This window comes from Bos indicus, chromosome 17 (genome assembly GCF_029378745.1).
Source record: "Bos indicus isolate NIAB-ARS_2022 breed Sahiwal x Tharparkar chromosome 17, NIAB-ARS_B.indTharparkar_mat_pri_1.0, whole genome shotgun sequence".
Classification (NCBI taxonomy): domain Eukaryota; kingdom Metazoa; phylum Chordata; class Mammalia; order Artiodactyla; family Bovidae; genus Bos; species Bos indicus.
In genome coordinates, this window is record NC_091776.1 from 30,039,252 (window position 1) to 30,053,392 (window position 14,141).

General features: G+C 39.4%; 1 protein-coding gene across 1 annotated transcript in view; it reads right to left on the minus strand.

Moving 5' to 3' along the window:
- SLC25A31 (solute carrier family 25 member 31) overlaps positions 1-13,456 on the minus strand; it is a 28,665-nt gene extending 15,209 nt beyond the window's left edge. The window contains exons 1-2 of the mRNA XM_019977149.2: positions 12,941-13,456; positions 1,168-1,295 (exon numbers count right to left, since the gene is read on the minus strand). Of these exons, the coding sequence (XP_019832708.2) occupies positions 1,168-1,295; positions 12,941-13,184 (372 nt within the window). The 5' untranslated portion in view covers positions 13,185-13,456. The remainder of the gene's footprint in view (positions 1-1,167; positions 1,296-12,940) is intronic.
- Between the last annotated feature and the right edge of the window lie 685 nt (positions 13,457-14,141).

The following is a 14,141-nucleotide window of genomic DNA, read 5'->3' on the forward strand; positions in this document are numbered from 1 at the left end:
TGTGGTTGCCAAGGGGTATGGTGGGGTGAGGGAGGGAAGGAGGGGGGCGTTGGGTTAGCAGAAATAAAATACTATATATATGATGGATAAACAAGGTTCTACTGTATAGCATAGGAAACTATAGTCAATATCCTATGATAAGCCATACTGGAAAAGTATATTAAAAAGAACGTATATATACATGTCTAACTGCTTCACTTTGCTATACAACTCCAATACTTTGGCCACCTCATGCGAAGAGTTGACTCACTGGAAAAGACCGATGCTGGGAGGGATTGGGGGCAGGAGGAGAAGGGGACGACAGAGGATGAGATGGCTGGATGGCATCACCGACTCAATGGATGTGAGTTTGAGTGAACTCCGGGAGTTAGTGATAGACAGGGAGGCCTGGCGTGCTGCAATTCATGGGGTCACAAAGAATTGGACGTGACTGAGCGACTGAACTGAACTGAAATGAACTGCCTCACTTTGCTATACAGCAGAAATTAACACAATATTGTAAATCAACCATGCTCTAATTGGAAAAAAATACCTCAGGTAAGACAAATCCAACTACTTCTTAGAAAATTTTAGAGACATTAAAATATAATTACCTGCTTTTTCTAAAAACAGAACTACCATATGATCCAGCAATTCCACTCCTGGGTATATGTCCAAAAAATACAAAACACAACTCAAAAAGATACAGGCACCCCAATGTTCATAGCAGCATTATTTGTAACTGCCAAGGTTGTAAAGGTATGTAATCAATCCAAGTGTCCATCAACAGATGAATGGATAAAGAAGATGTTATATATATAAAATGGAATACTACTGAGCTATAAAAAAGCAAGAAAAATTTCTATTTGAGCAACATGGACAGACTCTGATGGTATTATGCTAAATGAAGTAAGTCAGAAAAAGACATACACTTCATGATATCACTTCTATGTGGAATCTATAAAATACAACAAACTAGTGAATAAAACAAATAAGAAGCAGATTCACAGATACACAAAACAAACTAGTGGTTACCAGTGAGAAAAGGGAAGGGGTGCAGATAGGGGTGTGGGGGAAAGGGTTACTATGGGATAATTTGAATCACATATGTGAAACTGTTAAAAACTGTAAAGCACTATATAATTTAAAGAATCTTTCATTCAATTAAAAGTAATAAAAAATAATTACCTGTTTTTCTTTATTAACTCCAGACATGAACAGTTGTTTGTATTTGTCTTTGAAAGCAAAGTTTAGAGCTTGTGTTGGAAAATACCGGATTACATTTGCCAAATTGCCACGCCAATAACTGAGGAAACCTACAAAAGAAAGCATACTAAATATAAACTTGTATTATTATTAAATAATTTGCATAGTTTTAACAAACTTAGCTGTTTGAACTACCTAAAACTTACATCTTTTCTCATGAGAAAAAAAAGAAATTTACATGTGTCTCCAACTGAAGGAAAAAAGGCTGTGTTAACTCCAAGCACTCCATTTCAATTTTGTTAATTTCCAATAAGCAGCCTTGACTACCTAAAAACCTATGGAAAGCATTACCAGCTGAATATAGGTCTCTTCACTAATAGAAAAACAGAGCTTACTAGTACTCATAAGAGAAGTTTAGTCTCATTTCAAATCATAAAATACAATTCCTATGGTGACAAGTCTGTTGGAACAAAATTGTGTTGTATATATACTCCTGAGAATGAGATAAAAGAGTCTTACCTTTATATTTTATAACCTAGCCAAATAAAAGGAATTCACAATTCAAGGCAGTTTCCAGAGGCCTGACGAAGAGACAGGAGGAAACTTTCAAGGTTAATAATCTTCCCAATTCAAATCTCCATGGACTAAATGACCAAACTTTATAATTCAGTCACTGTGTTACCTGATAAGTCAGAGCTGCCTTTATAATCCTTTAGCTGCCCCAGAATACAACAGGCGATCCCTCCAGGACCCATAGTTGTATTTACAGATGGTTGAACCCTGCTACTCTTAAGATAGCTCTAGTCCCAGCTTGGAGAAAAGAATACCCATAAACAGTCTCCTAAAGATAAAAATTTGAATGAAGATAATCTCAGTTGACTGCGCCCAGTGCTCAGAAACTGAAAGTTGGATCAGATAAATACACAGAAAGATATTTATTTATTAAATAAATAAGTATACTTTGTGGGAAGTAAAATTGAGTATTAGTGAATCCCAAGGTGAATGTAAAGCAGCTGTATAGAGACAATTAAGATGTATATTAATGGCCAAGACATAATCTTTTCAGTCCTCACAGCTGATTCAGTTACCTGGCATTCAGTTGCAGGCATAAATTACTAGGGCATTTAACATGTAATGATAACAGCCACAACTTCCTGAGCACTCAATGTGTACCAGGCACTGGCAAAGGCTATACTTGTACATTTAATTTAATCATCACACTAAGATTATGATACATGTTCTCTTATAGTACCCATTTCATACATGCACAAACTGAAACTTTTATAAATTTAAAAACTATAATCAGGATTTAGAATCAAGTTTTATGTCTGTCTCCAAAGCTCTACTGAAGCTTTGAGTTTCTGGAGAAGCAAATCCTAGAAAAGTTTGAAAATGATTAAAGTATGGTAAGTAAATAAAAGTCTATTTTTTAAAAAAATGGAAAATGATTATTGTAAAAATGTTTGAGGCAATATTAAAAAAAATACTAATTTCTAGGAACTGTTTTTTATTCATTTAATCCTCATAATCACCCATGAGGTAGGTAATATTAATCTCTCCATTTTATATATGAAGAAATGCATTAAAAACAACTTCTAAGGCATAAACAAGTTAGTTAAATAACTTGCCCAGTATCACTTAGGTCGGAAAATTGTACACCTGGAATTTAAACTCAAGCAATCTGGCTCAATAATTCAGTCCCTTAACTACAATACTTTCCTTAATCATGCAAATATCTTTTGTACCTAAGAAAGGTCAACGTTTTCTTTAATGGAAGCAAAATAAAAATCTTAAAACATGAGAAATGTAAGCAAATTATAAAAGAATATTGCTTGCTAGTTACAGCCACATTGAATTCCTGAGGGAGATTGATGAATCTAATTTTCAGAGGTATTTTTAGTGATTTCTAAGTTCTTCATAGTTAACAACATTTAACAACATAGTTAAGCATTTGTATTTTCTGCAGACTTGCGGAAGAGAAACACTGAAAGTAAAATATGACTGTAAATGATACTGAAGAATAAGATTTTATTTTCTACACCTGTGTTACAGTAACACAATAACAGATTACTGGCTGAGGATAGAGTCGATCTTAAAAGTAAAAAAAAGAACATGTTGGCTGGAGAATGGCCAATGCAGTCAAATGGGATTTAAATTAAAAATCATCACTTGTTTTTTAAAAAACTAATAAACTGAGCTTAAAAAGCGTTGTGTATAAAAAATGTATTGGAATTCCCATTTTATACATGGCTCTTATTTATTAATAGTCATTTTGGAAATGGTTGATTTAGATGGTATTGAGATATTACAGGTTTCAGATTGTGAGCTGTTATATAATATGATTATGAAAAGTGTGAAAGTGTTCATTTCTCTGTCGTTTCTGACACTTTGTAATCCCACGGACTGTAGCCTGCAAGGTTCCTCTGTCCATGGAATTCTCTAGGCAAAAATACTGGGGTGGGTAACCATTCCCTTTTCCCAGGGATCTTCTGGACTCAGGGATCAAATCTGGGTCTCCCACACTGCAAGTAGATTCTCTACTGTCTGAGCCACCAGGGAAGTCCGATTATAATTACAGTACTGAATTAATATCTATTTCACAAAAGAGTATCACAAATAAGTAGTAAAAAGCTTTTAACTTTGGCTAACGTATTGAATTGGAGAAGGCAATGGCAACCCACTCCAATACTCTTGCCTGGAAAATCCCATGGACGGAGGAGCCTGGTAGGCTGCAGTCCATGGGGTCGCACAGAGTCGGACATGACTGAAGCGACTTAGCAGCAGCAACGAATTGAATATAAAGAGAAAATTCTGATGACAGACATCTGCAGATTAACAGGAACCATGACAGAGTGCCAGATTTATGACTGAGATGGTTTGGTATTGTTGACAGAATGTATTCCTTTTAGCAAAATTGTATTTGCGTGAAACAACCTAGAGGATTCAACAAAACAACTGTCAACATCTCGATGAAATTCTAGAAACAAATAAACCTCTAGAAGAATAACAGGAAAACTGGCAGCTTTTAATGAGTTATGTCTGAAAAAATATTTCTCTCACACACAAAATACTATTGCATGGTTACTACTGATTCGTGGATTCCCTGAAGCTACAGGTATCAGGTTAAAAACCCTTCCTTTAGCCCTTTTCCACATTATCATGCTGCAAAACCTTACTCTTATTCCCTTTTTTTCAACTCACTGATGTACCAGGCTTTTAGGAGTGCCAATGTCCTTAGTAAGAGTACAAAGAGGAGGAACTTCAAAGTGGAATTCTGAATACATTTTCTATAGAAATATAATTTTGGGAGGCTAGGTTTCAGCATTTTATTAAACTATACTCTAGGTACACTATGTACCATGTAGGTTCTTTAGATAAGATTACAAAAATCTACTTTATATGTAAAACAAATTTATCCCAAGTACATTCATTTACAAATGATGATGAGGAATGAACATTTGTAAATTCAGGAATGTATTCACAATGATTAGAGTTAAAATGTATTAAGCACTAACCATGCAACAGACACAAGGTAGAATATTTTATAGCACTCTTTTTTTTCTAACTTTTTATTTGATATTGGAGTATAGTTGATTAACAATGTAGTGATAGTTTTAGGTGGACAGCAAAGGGAGTCAGCTACACACATTTATGTATCCATTCCTACCCCAAATTTCCCTCCTAACGAGGCTGTCACTTGAGTTCCCTGTGCTATACAGTAGGTCCTTGTTGGTTATCCATTTTAAACATAACAGTGTTTACAAGTCCATCCCAAACTCCCTAACTATGCCTTTCCACTATTCTCTGCCCCTGGCAACTACAGGTTCATTCTCTAAGTCTGTGAATCTGTATCTATTTTGTCAGTAAACTTATTTGTATAAATTCTTTTTAGATTTTGCATATAAGGGATATCATATGGTTTTCCCCCCCTCTGACTGACTTATTTCATTCATTATGACAGCTCTAGGTGCATCACTGATCCTGCAAATGGCATTATTTCCTTCTTTTTAATGGCTGAGTAATATTCCATTGTATTTCTGTATCACATCTGCATCCATTCCTCTGTTGATGGACATTTAGGCTACTTCCGTGTCTTGGATGCTGTAAACAGTACTGCAGTGAACACTGGGGTGCGTGTGTGCTTTATTTATTTATTTCTTGGTTGCACTGGGTTTTCATTACTGTATATGCACTTTCTCTAGTTGTGGCAAGTGGGGCCTACTCCTCATTGCGGAGTGCAGTTCTCATTGCGGTAGGTTCTCTCGTTGCGGAGCACTGGCTCTAGGCTTCAGCAGTTGCGGCAGGCGGGCTCGGTAGTTGTGGTGCATGGGCTTTGTTGCTCTGCGGCATGTGCAGTCTTCCCAAATCAGGGATCAAACTCATGTCCCCTGCAGTGGCAGACAGATTCCCATCCACTGATCATCAGGGAAGTCCCAGACCATGCTTTTCTCCAGATATATGTCCAGGAGTGGGATTTCAGGGCCATATGGTGGCTCTATTTTTAGAGGAACCTCTGGACTATTCTCCACAGCCACTGTACCAATTTACATTCCCACCAAGAGTGAAGGAGGGTTCCCTACTCTCCACACTCTCTCCAGCCTTTACTGTTTGTGGTCTGTTTTATTACAGGGATTATCCTGTTTAACCATCAAAACTACCATATGAGGTAGGTAATAAAATTATTGGGCTTCCCTGGTGGCTCAGATGGTAAAGAATCCACCTGCAATGCAGGAGACCTGGGTTCAATGCCTGGGTTGGGAAGATCCATTGGAAAAGGGAACAGCTACCCCCTCCAATACTCTGGCCTGGAGAATTCCATGGACAGAGGAGCCTAGTGGGCTACTATCCACTGGGTCACAAAGAGTTGGACATGAGTGAGCAACTTTCACAAACATACAATACTATTATAACCAGTACAGAACTGAGGAAATTGAAGTTGAGAGAGTTAAATTAAAGTTGTTCAAGGTTACAAGGTAAGGAAAAGACTGGGATTCCCAGTCTTTCCTAATTCCAGATCTTTCTACATCTATCTGACTACAGATCTAGAACTATTACATCTCTATTGCCTCTAGGGGAAAATCCACTTTGAATAAAAACAGTAGTATTTTTTGATCAGAATAAAACAAAGGAAAAGCAAGAGTGATGGAAATGTAGTAGTATTTCATTTTCTACTCATTAAGATTCTCGGAGAAGGCAATGGCACCCCACTCCAGTACTCTTGCCTGGAAAATCCCATGGATGGAGGAGCCTGGTGGGCTGCAGTCCATGGGGTCGCTAAGAGTTGGACACGACTGAGTGACTTCACTTTCACTTTTCACTTTCATGCATTGGAGAAGGAAATGGCAACCCACTCCAGTGTTTTTGCCTGGAGAACCCCAGGGACAGGGGAGCCTGGTGGGCTGCCGTCTATGGGGTCGCACAGAGTCAGACACAACTGAAGCGACTTAGCAGCAGCAGCAGCAGTCATGCAGATTAAAGGACAGTTTCCAAATATATAATCACAAAATTGATACAGAAAAACATGGGGATTGTGGTATATTTCTCCTCTAACAGCAGAACATCTAAGGTGTGTTGCCTTTTTTTTTTTTTTACTTAATTGCTTAGTAAAAATAATCTCTTCAAAATTTAAAGATGATAAAAAAACCTCCTTGGAACTTAATTCTGAGAAAGTAATTAAGAATTAATATAAAACTTAGGGGAAAATGGGGAAAAGTTACCAGGTCAGTTACTGGTCAACTTACAAGTCAAGAATGGAAATGCTAGGCATGTTTGGGTATACAGTTGACCTTTAAACAATGTGAGAGTTAGGGGCGCTGATGACCCACGCAGTCAAAAATCCAAGTATAACTTGTAGTCTGCCTCCCCTATATGTAGTTTCTCCACATCCACGATTCTGCAACCATGAAGTCAACCAACCGGGGATCATGTAGTACTGTAGTATTTACTACTGAAAAAAAAAAAAATCCACACAATTCAAACCCATGGTGCTCAAGGGTCAAGTGTATGTATATTTGAGACTTGTACACTCCAACATACTTAGACAGTCTGCCTATTAGTTAAAAAAATGCAATCAATGATTCTCAAATACGTACATACTTAAAAAAGCAAATTATGTACCTTTGCCACTATACCATCCTGTTATGTGCATCTGTAAAACACATCCAAAAGAGAAATGAAAGAATGAGATAAAGCTTCTTCATTCACACGATACTGTAAATCAACTATACTCAATAACTATACAAAAAAAAAGGATTCTTCATTTAAAAACCTTTTATGTGATACCAAGTACATAGCAGGGGCTTCTCTGGTATCTCATATGGTAAAGAATCTGCCTGCAATGCAGGAGACCCAGGTTTGATCCCTGGGTCGGGAAGATCCCCTGGAGAAAGGAATGGCAACTCACTCTAGTGTTCTTGCCTGAAGAATCCCATGTACAGAGTAGCCTAGCAGGCTACTGTCCATGGGGTTGTAAAGAGTCGGATACGACTGAGCGACTAACACACACACTCACAGAGCAGACCTGCTAGGGACAGCACTGGGAATAAAGTTCTTGGTCTTATGGAACTTACATTACAAAGACAGACAATGAAGAAATAAATGTTAGGTGTCCAGAAAAAAAAACAGTAATATGCAGAAGGAGAATGAGGAAGGACTATTTAGATAGGGTGGTTAGGTCAAACTTTAAGATATTAGGACACAACTGAGCGTTTATTTTACTAGTTAAAACACAGTACTTTCAAGTATCTTGCTAATTATGATGTTTTCATGCTATCATCTGCTATTATCTCAAGGCACCCTTAGAATGAGGTTCATTCTTAAAAATAATGTGAATCTATATTTCAAATAGTCTTGACAATTTCAAATATTCAAATAGTCTTATCTCTATAAATCCATTTAACAGAGCCAACATAAACTATATTTATTATACAGTAATTGAGCAAGGGCTCCAGTCATCCCTTTTCCCCTGTGTTACTCTTACTCTTTTTTCAGGATGCCTTAGTGTCCTGTGATATATAACTGACACTTGGCCAATCATAGGTACCAGAGCCAAGTCATTTAATAAATATCAGTAAAGTTTATTTTCCTATTTTATTTACATAAAGCATATACTTAAGGAGATCCAACCAGTCCATTCTGAAGGAGATCAGCCCTGGGATTTCTTTGGAAGGAATGATGCTAAAGCTGAAACTCCAGTACTTTGGCCACCTCATGCGAAGAGTTGACTCACTGGAAAAGACTCTGATGCTGGGAGGGATTGGGGGCAGGAGGAGAAGGGGACAACAGAGGATGAGATGGCTGGATGGCATCAGCGACTCGATGGATGTGAGTCTGAGTGAACTCTGGGAGTTGGTGATGGACAGGGAGGCCTGGTGTGCTGCGATTCATGGGGTCGCAAGGAGTCGGACATGACTGAGTGACTGAACTGAACTGAAACCTAATATTTTAATACCCCCAAATATCATCTTCAAGATTTAAAAACCTCACTGCTTTAGCCTTCAGAAAAATATGTTTGGAAAAGTTCATATTAAAAACAGCTGATGAACTCATGTCCAGAAATACCTGAAAGAGAAGAGTTCTGTTGGGCTCTTAAAAACTGAGACTTATAATATCCTTGAAAACCTATGTTACAATATACTAAATAGAAGTTTATATTAATTAAAATATATTTACTGATACATAGCTTACTCAGTGAAAAAGAATCACTCTCAAGACACTAAAATGTTAACTGTGGTAATATTAGCAGTTTTTTTTTAAACTTTTGGTTTCTCTATATTTTGTAATTTTCTATAAGAAACATGCATTATTTGTATAATGAAGGTTTGAACAGTACTAAATAATAAAAGTATACATACAAAGTTGGAAAGTCATAAAACCAACTAAAGAATAAATCTTTAAAAACAGCATTAGTCAGGTTAAACCCTTTGATACTAAAAAGTATCAAAGACACCCAAAGAGATATTTAAAGCTATGTTCAGAACAAGAATGAAGAGATGTCTCCTTGAGGTGTAAAGAAAGACGTAAGGTAAGAAGATAGTGAGAGAGCACCTAGTTTTGCCTTCTGAGTTCACTGTCTCTTATCCTCATTTCATATTGCCTAAAGAAAGGAAAAGTTATCAGTAAAACTAGAATATGGAAAACAAGAGAAACTTCAGAACGCTGAGATGGCGATGTACCTTGATTTTCACAAGACAGAAAGTAAATTCCAGAAAACAAAAGCCTTAGAATCTGACTGCCTAGTAAAGTTCCAGAATGATCTAGCACAGTGATTCTGAACCCCACCAGGTTCCAGTTTTCCATACATAATAAATATTTTACAATGCTTCCTTTACTACCTATAAATAGAATACAAAGACAATAACCTCTTCACTAGCTCAAGAAAAGTCAATATAATGCCTTCTTTGCTACATACAAAGAGGAAATAAGAGTTTATAATATGTATTTTTAATTAGTAAATTGGTGAGGTGTGATCACATCAGAGACATAATAGTAATGAATCTGTTGTGTTTAAGATACACACTGACATTTTAAAAAAAGGACTTAATAATTAGTATATCTATACAATCATAATTCAATATTTAAAAATGAAGATGATGTAAGTGGTGATCAAATATGACACACAGAGCTGTTAACATGAGTTTCCACAATGATGAACACCTCTCAGTAAAATTCTGAGCAAAACAAAGTACGGTCTTTCCTCTACTTACACGACAGCTGCATTACTGAAATTAGTGTGTACTAAAATCATGCCCTGGACAGTTTACGTTGATAAGTAAATAATCAAAAACAGGTTTGAGTGCCATAAGAACATCCAGTGGGAGATCTGAGTTATTCCATTGCAGGATATGTCTTTGTTGTACAGGACTGACCATGTACAGGGGCAGCATGATGTTTAGCAGTCCTGGATTTTGCCTTTCATATCACTGCATTTAAGGATTACTCCCCTCTTTGTGCTAAACAAAAAATTCCTCACAAGTTTCCCCAAATGCCCCTAGATGGCAATATTATCCCTGTTGTGAATTACTAATCTTTTAACATAGGATATACCATGTGTATTGATAACAAGGCTTTGTATGTACTAGGAAACATTTTCTTAAAATTCTGCTTAAAGAAAGCTGGAGCCATAATACTATTCAGAATGGTCTCAATTTACAAGAGCCATATTGAATGTGTGTGTGCATGTACTCAGTCTTCAGAGGTGTCCTATTTTTGCAACCCAAAGGACTGATGTTGAAGCTGAATCTCCAATACTCTGGCCACCTGATGTGAAGAGCTGACTCATTTGATAGGACCCTGATGCTAGGAAAGATTGAGGGCAGGAAGAGAAGGGGATGATAGAGGATGAGATGGTTGGATGGCATCACCGACTCAATGCACATGGGCTTGGGTAGGCTCTGGGAGTTGGTGATGGACAGAGAAGCCTGGCGTGCTGTGGTTCATGGGGTCACAAAGAGTCAGACACAACTGAGTGACTGAACTGAACTGAACTGATGGACTGTAGCCCGAGAGGCTCCTCTGTCCATGGGATTTTCCAGGCAAGAATACTGGAGTGTGTTGCCATGCCCTCCTCCAGGGGATTTTGTAGATCCAGGGACCCAACCAAGTCTCTTGCACTGCAGGCGGATTCTTTACTGCTGAGCCACCAGAGAAGCTTCATATTTAACATATTTAGGTTTAAATATTACAAAAAACATTTAAAATATAAAATGATTTAGCATTGGTCAGCACAATCTTTCCAGAATATTTAACTTTACCTCACTAAATATTTAAAGCATATTAGTAAATAATAAAGAGGCTCCTACTTCTCTGAAGAGAAATGGGAAGCTTGCTCTGATAAAATAAATGGAAGTGAAAAGATGTGAGCCATTAACTATGAAAGATCTAAATTAAGCTCCCAGACAGGGCACACTATATCCACAGTATAGATTATGCCTTAAGAGTCTATATCCTCAACCCTAAATACTCTGCTTGCAGGGTCTTAGTTCCCCCACCAGAGATCGAACTTGTGTCCCCCTGAAGTGGAAGCCTGGAGTCCTAACCACTGAACCACCAGGGAATTCCCAGGAATCCTTTTTTTATAAGAGGAAACGTAACCTATCTTAGACTTAGGAGTGAAAGAAAGGCCTGCACTTGAGTTGAACCCACTTCACATCTTGTTCAGAATATACAACAAATAGGCCTATTTCCCTTTTTAAAATTCTTATAGATGTTTCAATTGAATCCAACTATATATGGGAGGCTCAGATGGTAAAGAATCTGCCTGCAATGCAGGAGACCCTGGTTCAGGAAGATCCCCTGGAGAATGGAATGATATTCTTGCCTGGAGAATCCCATGGATAGAGGAGCCTGTCGGGCTACAGTCCACAGGGTCACAAAAAGTTGGACAGGAGTGAGCGACTAATACTACACTATACAGCTCAAAGTTTCTGATCAATTTATCCTCTATTCACTTAGCTAACTTAGAAGCCAGTCTGCAAGGTGAGGGCAATGAATGATTAACAAGGCATTTTCATTATTCCTTAAAATCATTTCAATATTAACGGGAAAAACTCCACAATGAACCAAAATATCAAAATTTTACATAAAAACAGAGCCTGATGCAAAAAAAGAAAACTGATCCTGTCTCTACTTAGAGTTTTTACATTGCTCACCATAGATTTTTCTCATTAATTTTGATTTCTAAAAATACTGCATTAAAATAGTTTGTTTAGACTGAGGTTCCCATGAGGCACAGTGGCAAAGAATCCGCCTGCCAATGCAGGAGACACCTTCGATCCCTGGTGGGGAAGATCCCCTCTAGAACGAAATGGCAACCCACTCCAGTATTCTTGCCTGGAGAATCCCATGGACAGAGGCACCGGGCAGGGCTACAGTCCACGGAGTAGCGAAGAGTCGGACACAACTAAGCACGCACGCACCACTGAGGTTTTTTGGCATCTTCCTAAAACATGTGTAGACGTGAGTGCCTGTTAAGCTTCAACCCCAGTCAGTCTTCAGTAGTTCCTGAGAACAAACAAGCTCTTTTCACTGAATACGTACTAGAGAGGCCCCAGTGCTTCTCTATTTGGCATGCTGCTGCTGCTGCTGCGTCGCTTTAGTCATGTCCGACTCTGTGCGACCCCATAGATGGCAGCCAACCAGGCTTCCCGTCCCTGGGATTCTCCAGGCAAGAACACTGGAGTGGGTTGCCATTTCCTTCTCCAATGCAGGAAAGTGAAAAGTGAAAGTGAAGTCTCTCAGTCGTGTCCGACTCTAGCGACCCCATGGACTGCAGCCTACCAGGCTCCTCCGCCCATGGGATTTTCTAGGCAAAAGTACTGGAGTGGGGTGTCATTGCCTTCTCCATTTGGCATACTTGTCTTAAACATGTTATTTCAGCAAATATTTCAGAACCTTAAAGCACTTATTAACATACAGCCAAGTGCCTAATGGCATCTCCCCCAATCCTGGGAGGTCAACCATTTCCCTCTTGAGCCAGGTAGAGGCGCACTGGGGTGCAAGGCCTACTAGGAAGGAGAAATGTAGAGGAAAGAGAAGGTGGTGATCCCTCCTGCCCAAGGACTGCTCACGTGTAGGCCTTCTTGACCCTGGGAAAGCAGAGCCTCATAGACTGGTTAAGAAATTGTATTATCCCAGGCACAGAAATCAACTCCCGACACACACGGCCCTGGTGCCCGCGCAGCGTCCCCTCCTGGCTCACCCACTCCCTCTTCCCAGAAGCTGACCCTGCGCGGAGGGAAGGTTGGAGCATACGCACCCTGCTCACGGGGAATCCGCACCAGGCAGTCCACGATGCCTTTGTACTGCGCCTCAGGGCTGATCTGCTTGGACGACGCCTGGACCTGCAGCAGCAGCTTCACACGCTCGATGGGCGCCACCGTCGTCTTGGACACAGCCGCCGCCACCCCGCCTGCCAGCAGGTCCTTCCCGAAGGATGTGGCGTCAAAAAGCCGCTTTTCCACCTTCTTCTCTTGCTTCCTCTTCGGAGGTTCACGCTGCATGGTGGAACAACTGACGTAAAAACGGGTAGCAGAAGCTCAAAATAAGAGCCGGAGACACGCGAGGACGAAGCCGAAAACCGCTTCAGCGTAGTCCTGGCGGGAAAGCCGCGCTCAGGACGCTGGGAGAAGGTCGCGCCAGGGGCGGGGAGCTGCGCAGGTGCCTCCAACCGCCTCCAGCCAGTGGAGCCGGTCACGTGACTCCCAACACGTGGCTCTTCAGCGCGGTACTGTCTACGCAAGTAGAGGTGCTTGGCTGCGCTTGCAGCGGCGGACAGGACTGGGAGGCTGTGAGTTCTCATATGGGAAGGGATCCGGGAGAGCCAGGCCTGTAAAAAGAGATTTAGTAGCCCAAACACGACAGAGCAGCAAAATCAACCGTGTAGGACTAACCAAGTTTAGTTTTGGTTCCTAGAGTAACCCTTGCACTTTCTATTAGAAATCGCTTTAAAATCTTCTCCTTTAAATGTAGCAGGGGTCTTCTGTCTAGTCACTGTGTCAGTGTCTGGTTTTACTGACTGTACCCCCATAACATAATTCAACACATTTCTCTCTCCTGTATTTTATTTAATTTGGTAATTCTATCTAGAGCAGTGGTGTTCAGTCAGACGAATGCACAAATTAGAGGTGTTGTTAGGGGGTGGAGGAAGACACGGGTTTGTGCCCGGCTGTCTGTGCTTGAATTTGAATTCCCCAGGTAATTTTAATGTGCAGAGTTGGGAACGTGTTCTAGAACAGCGGTTCACAAGCTGATTTTAGGATACCTTTTCACTCTTCATGTAGAAGGCTGCAAAGAAGCTTCTGTTTTTATGTTATATATTATTTCAGAAATTGTAACAGAAAATTTAAAAAATCTCATTTAAAATAACAGTAAACCCCTACATAAGTAACATTTTTATATTAAAGAACAATTATTTTGCCAACAAAAAATGTAGTGAGAACAGCCTTGTTTTATATTTT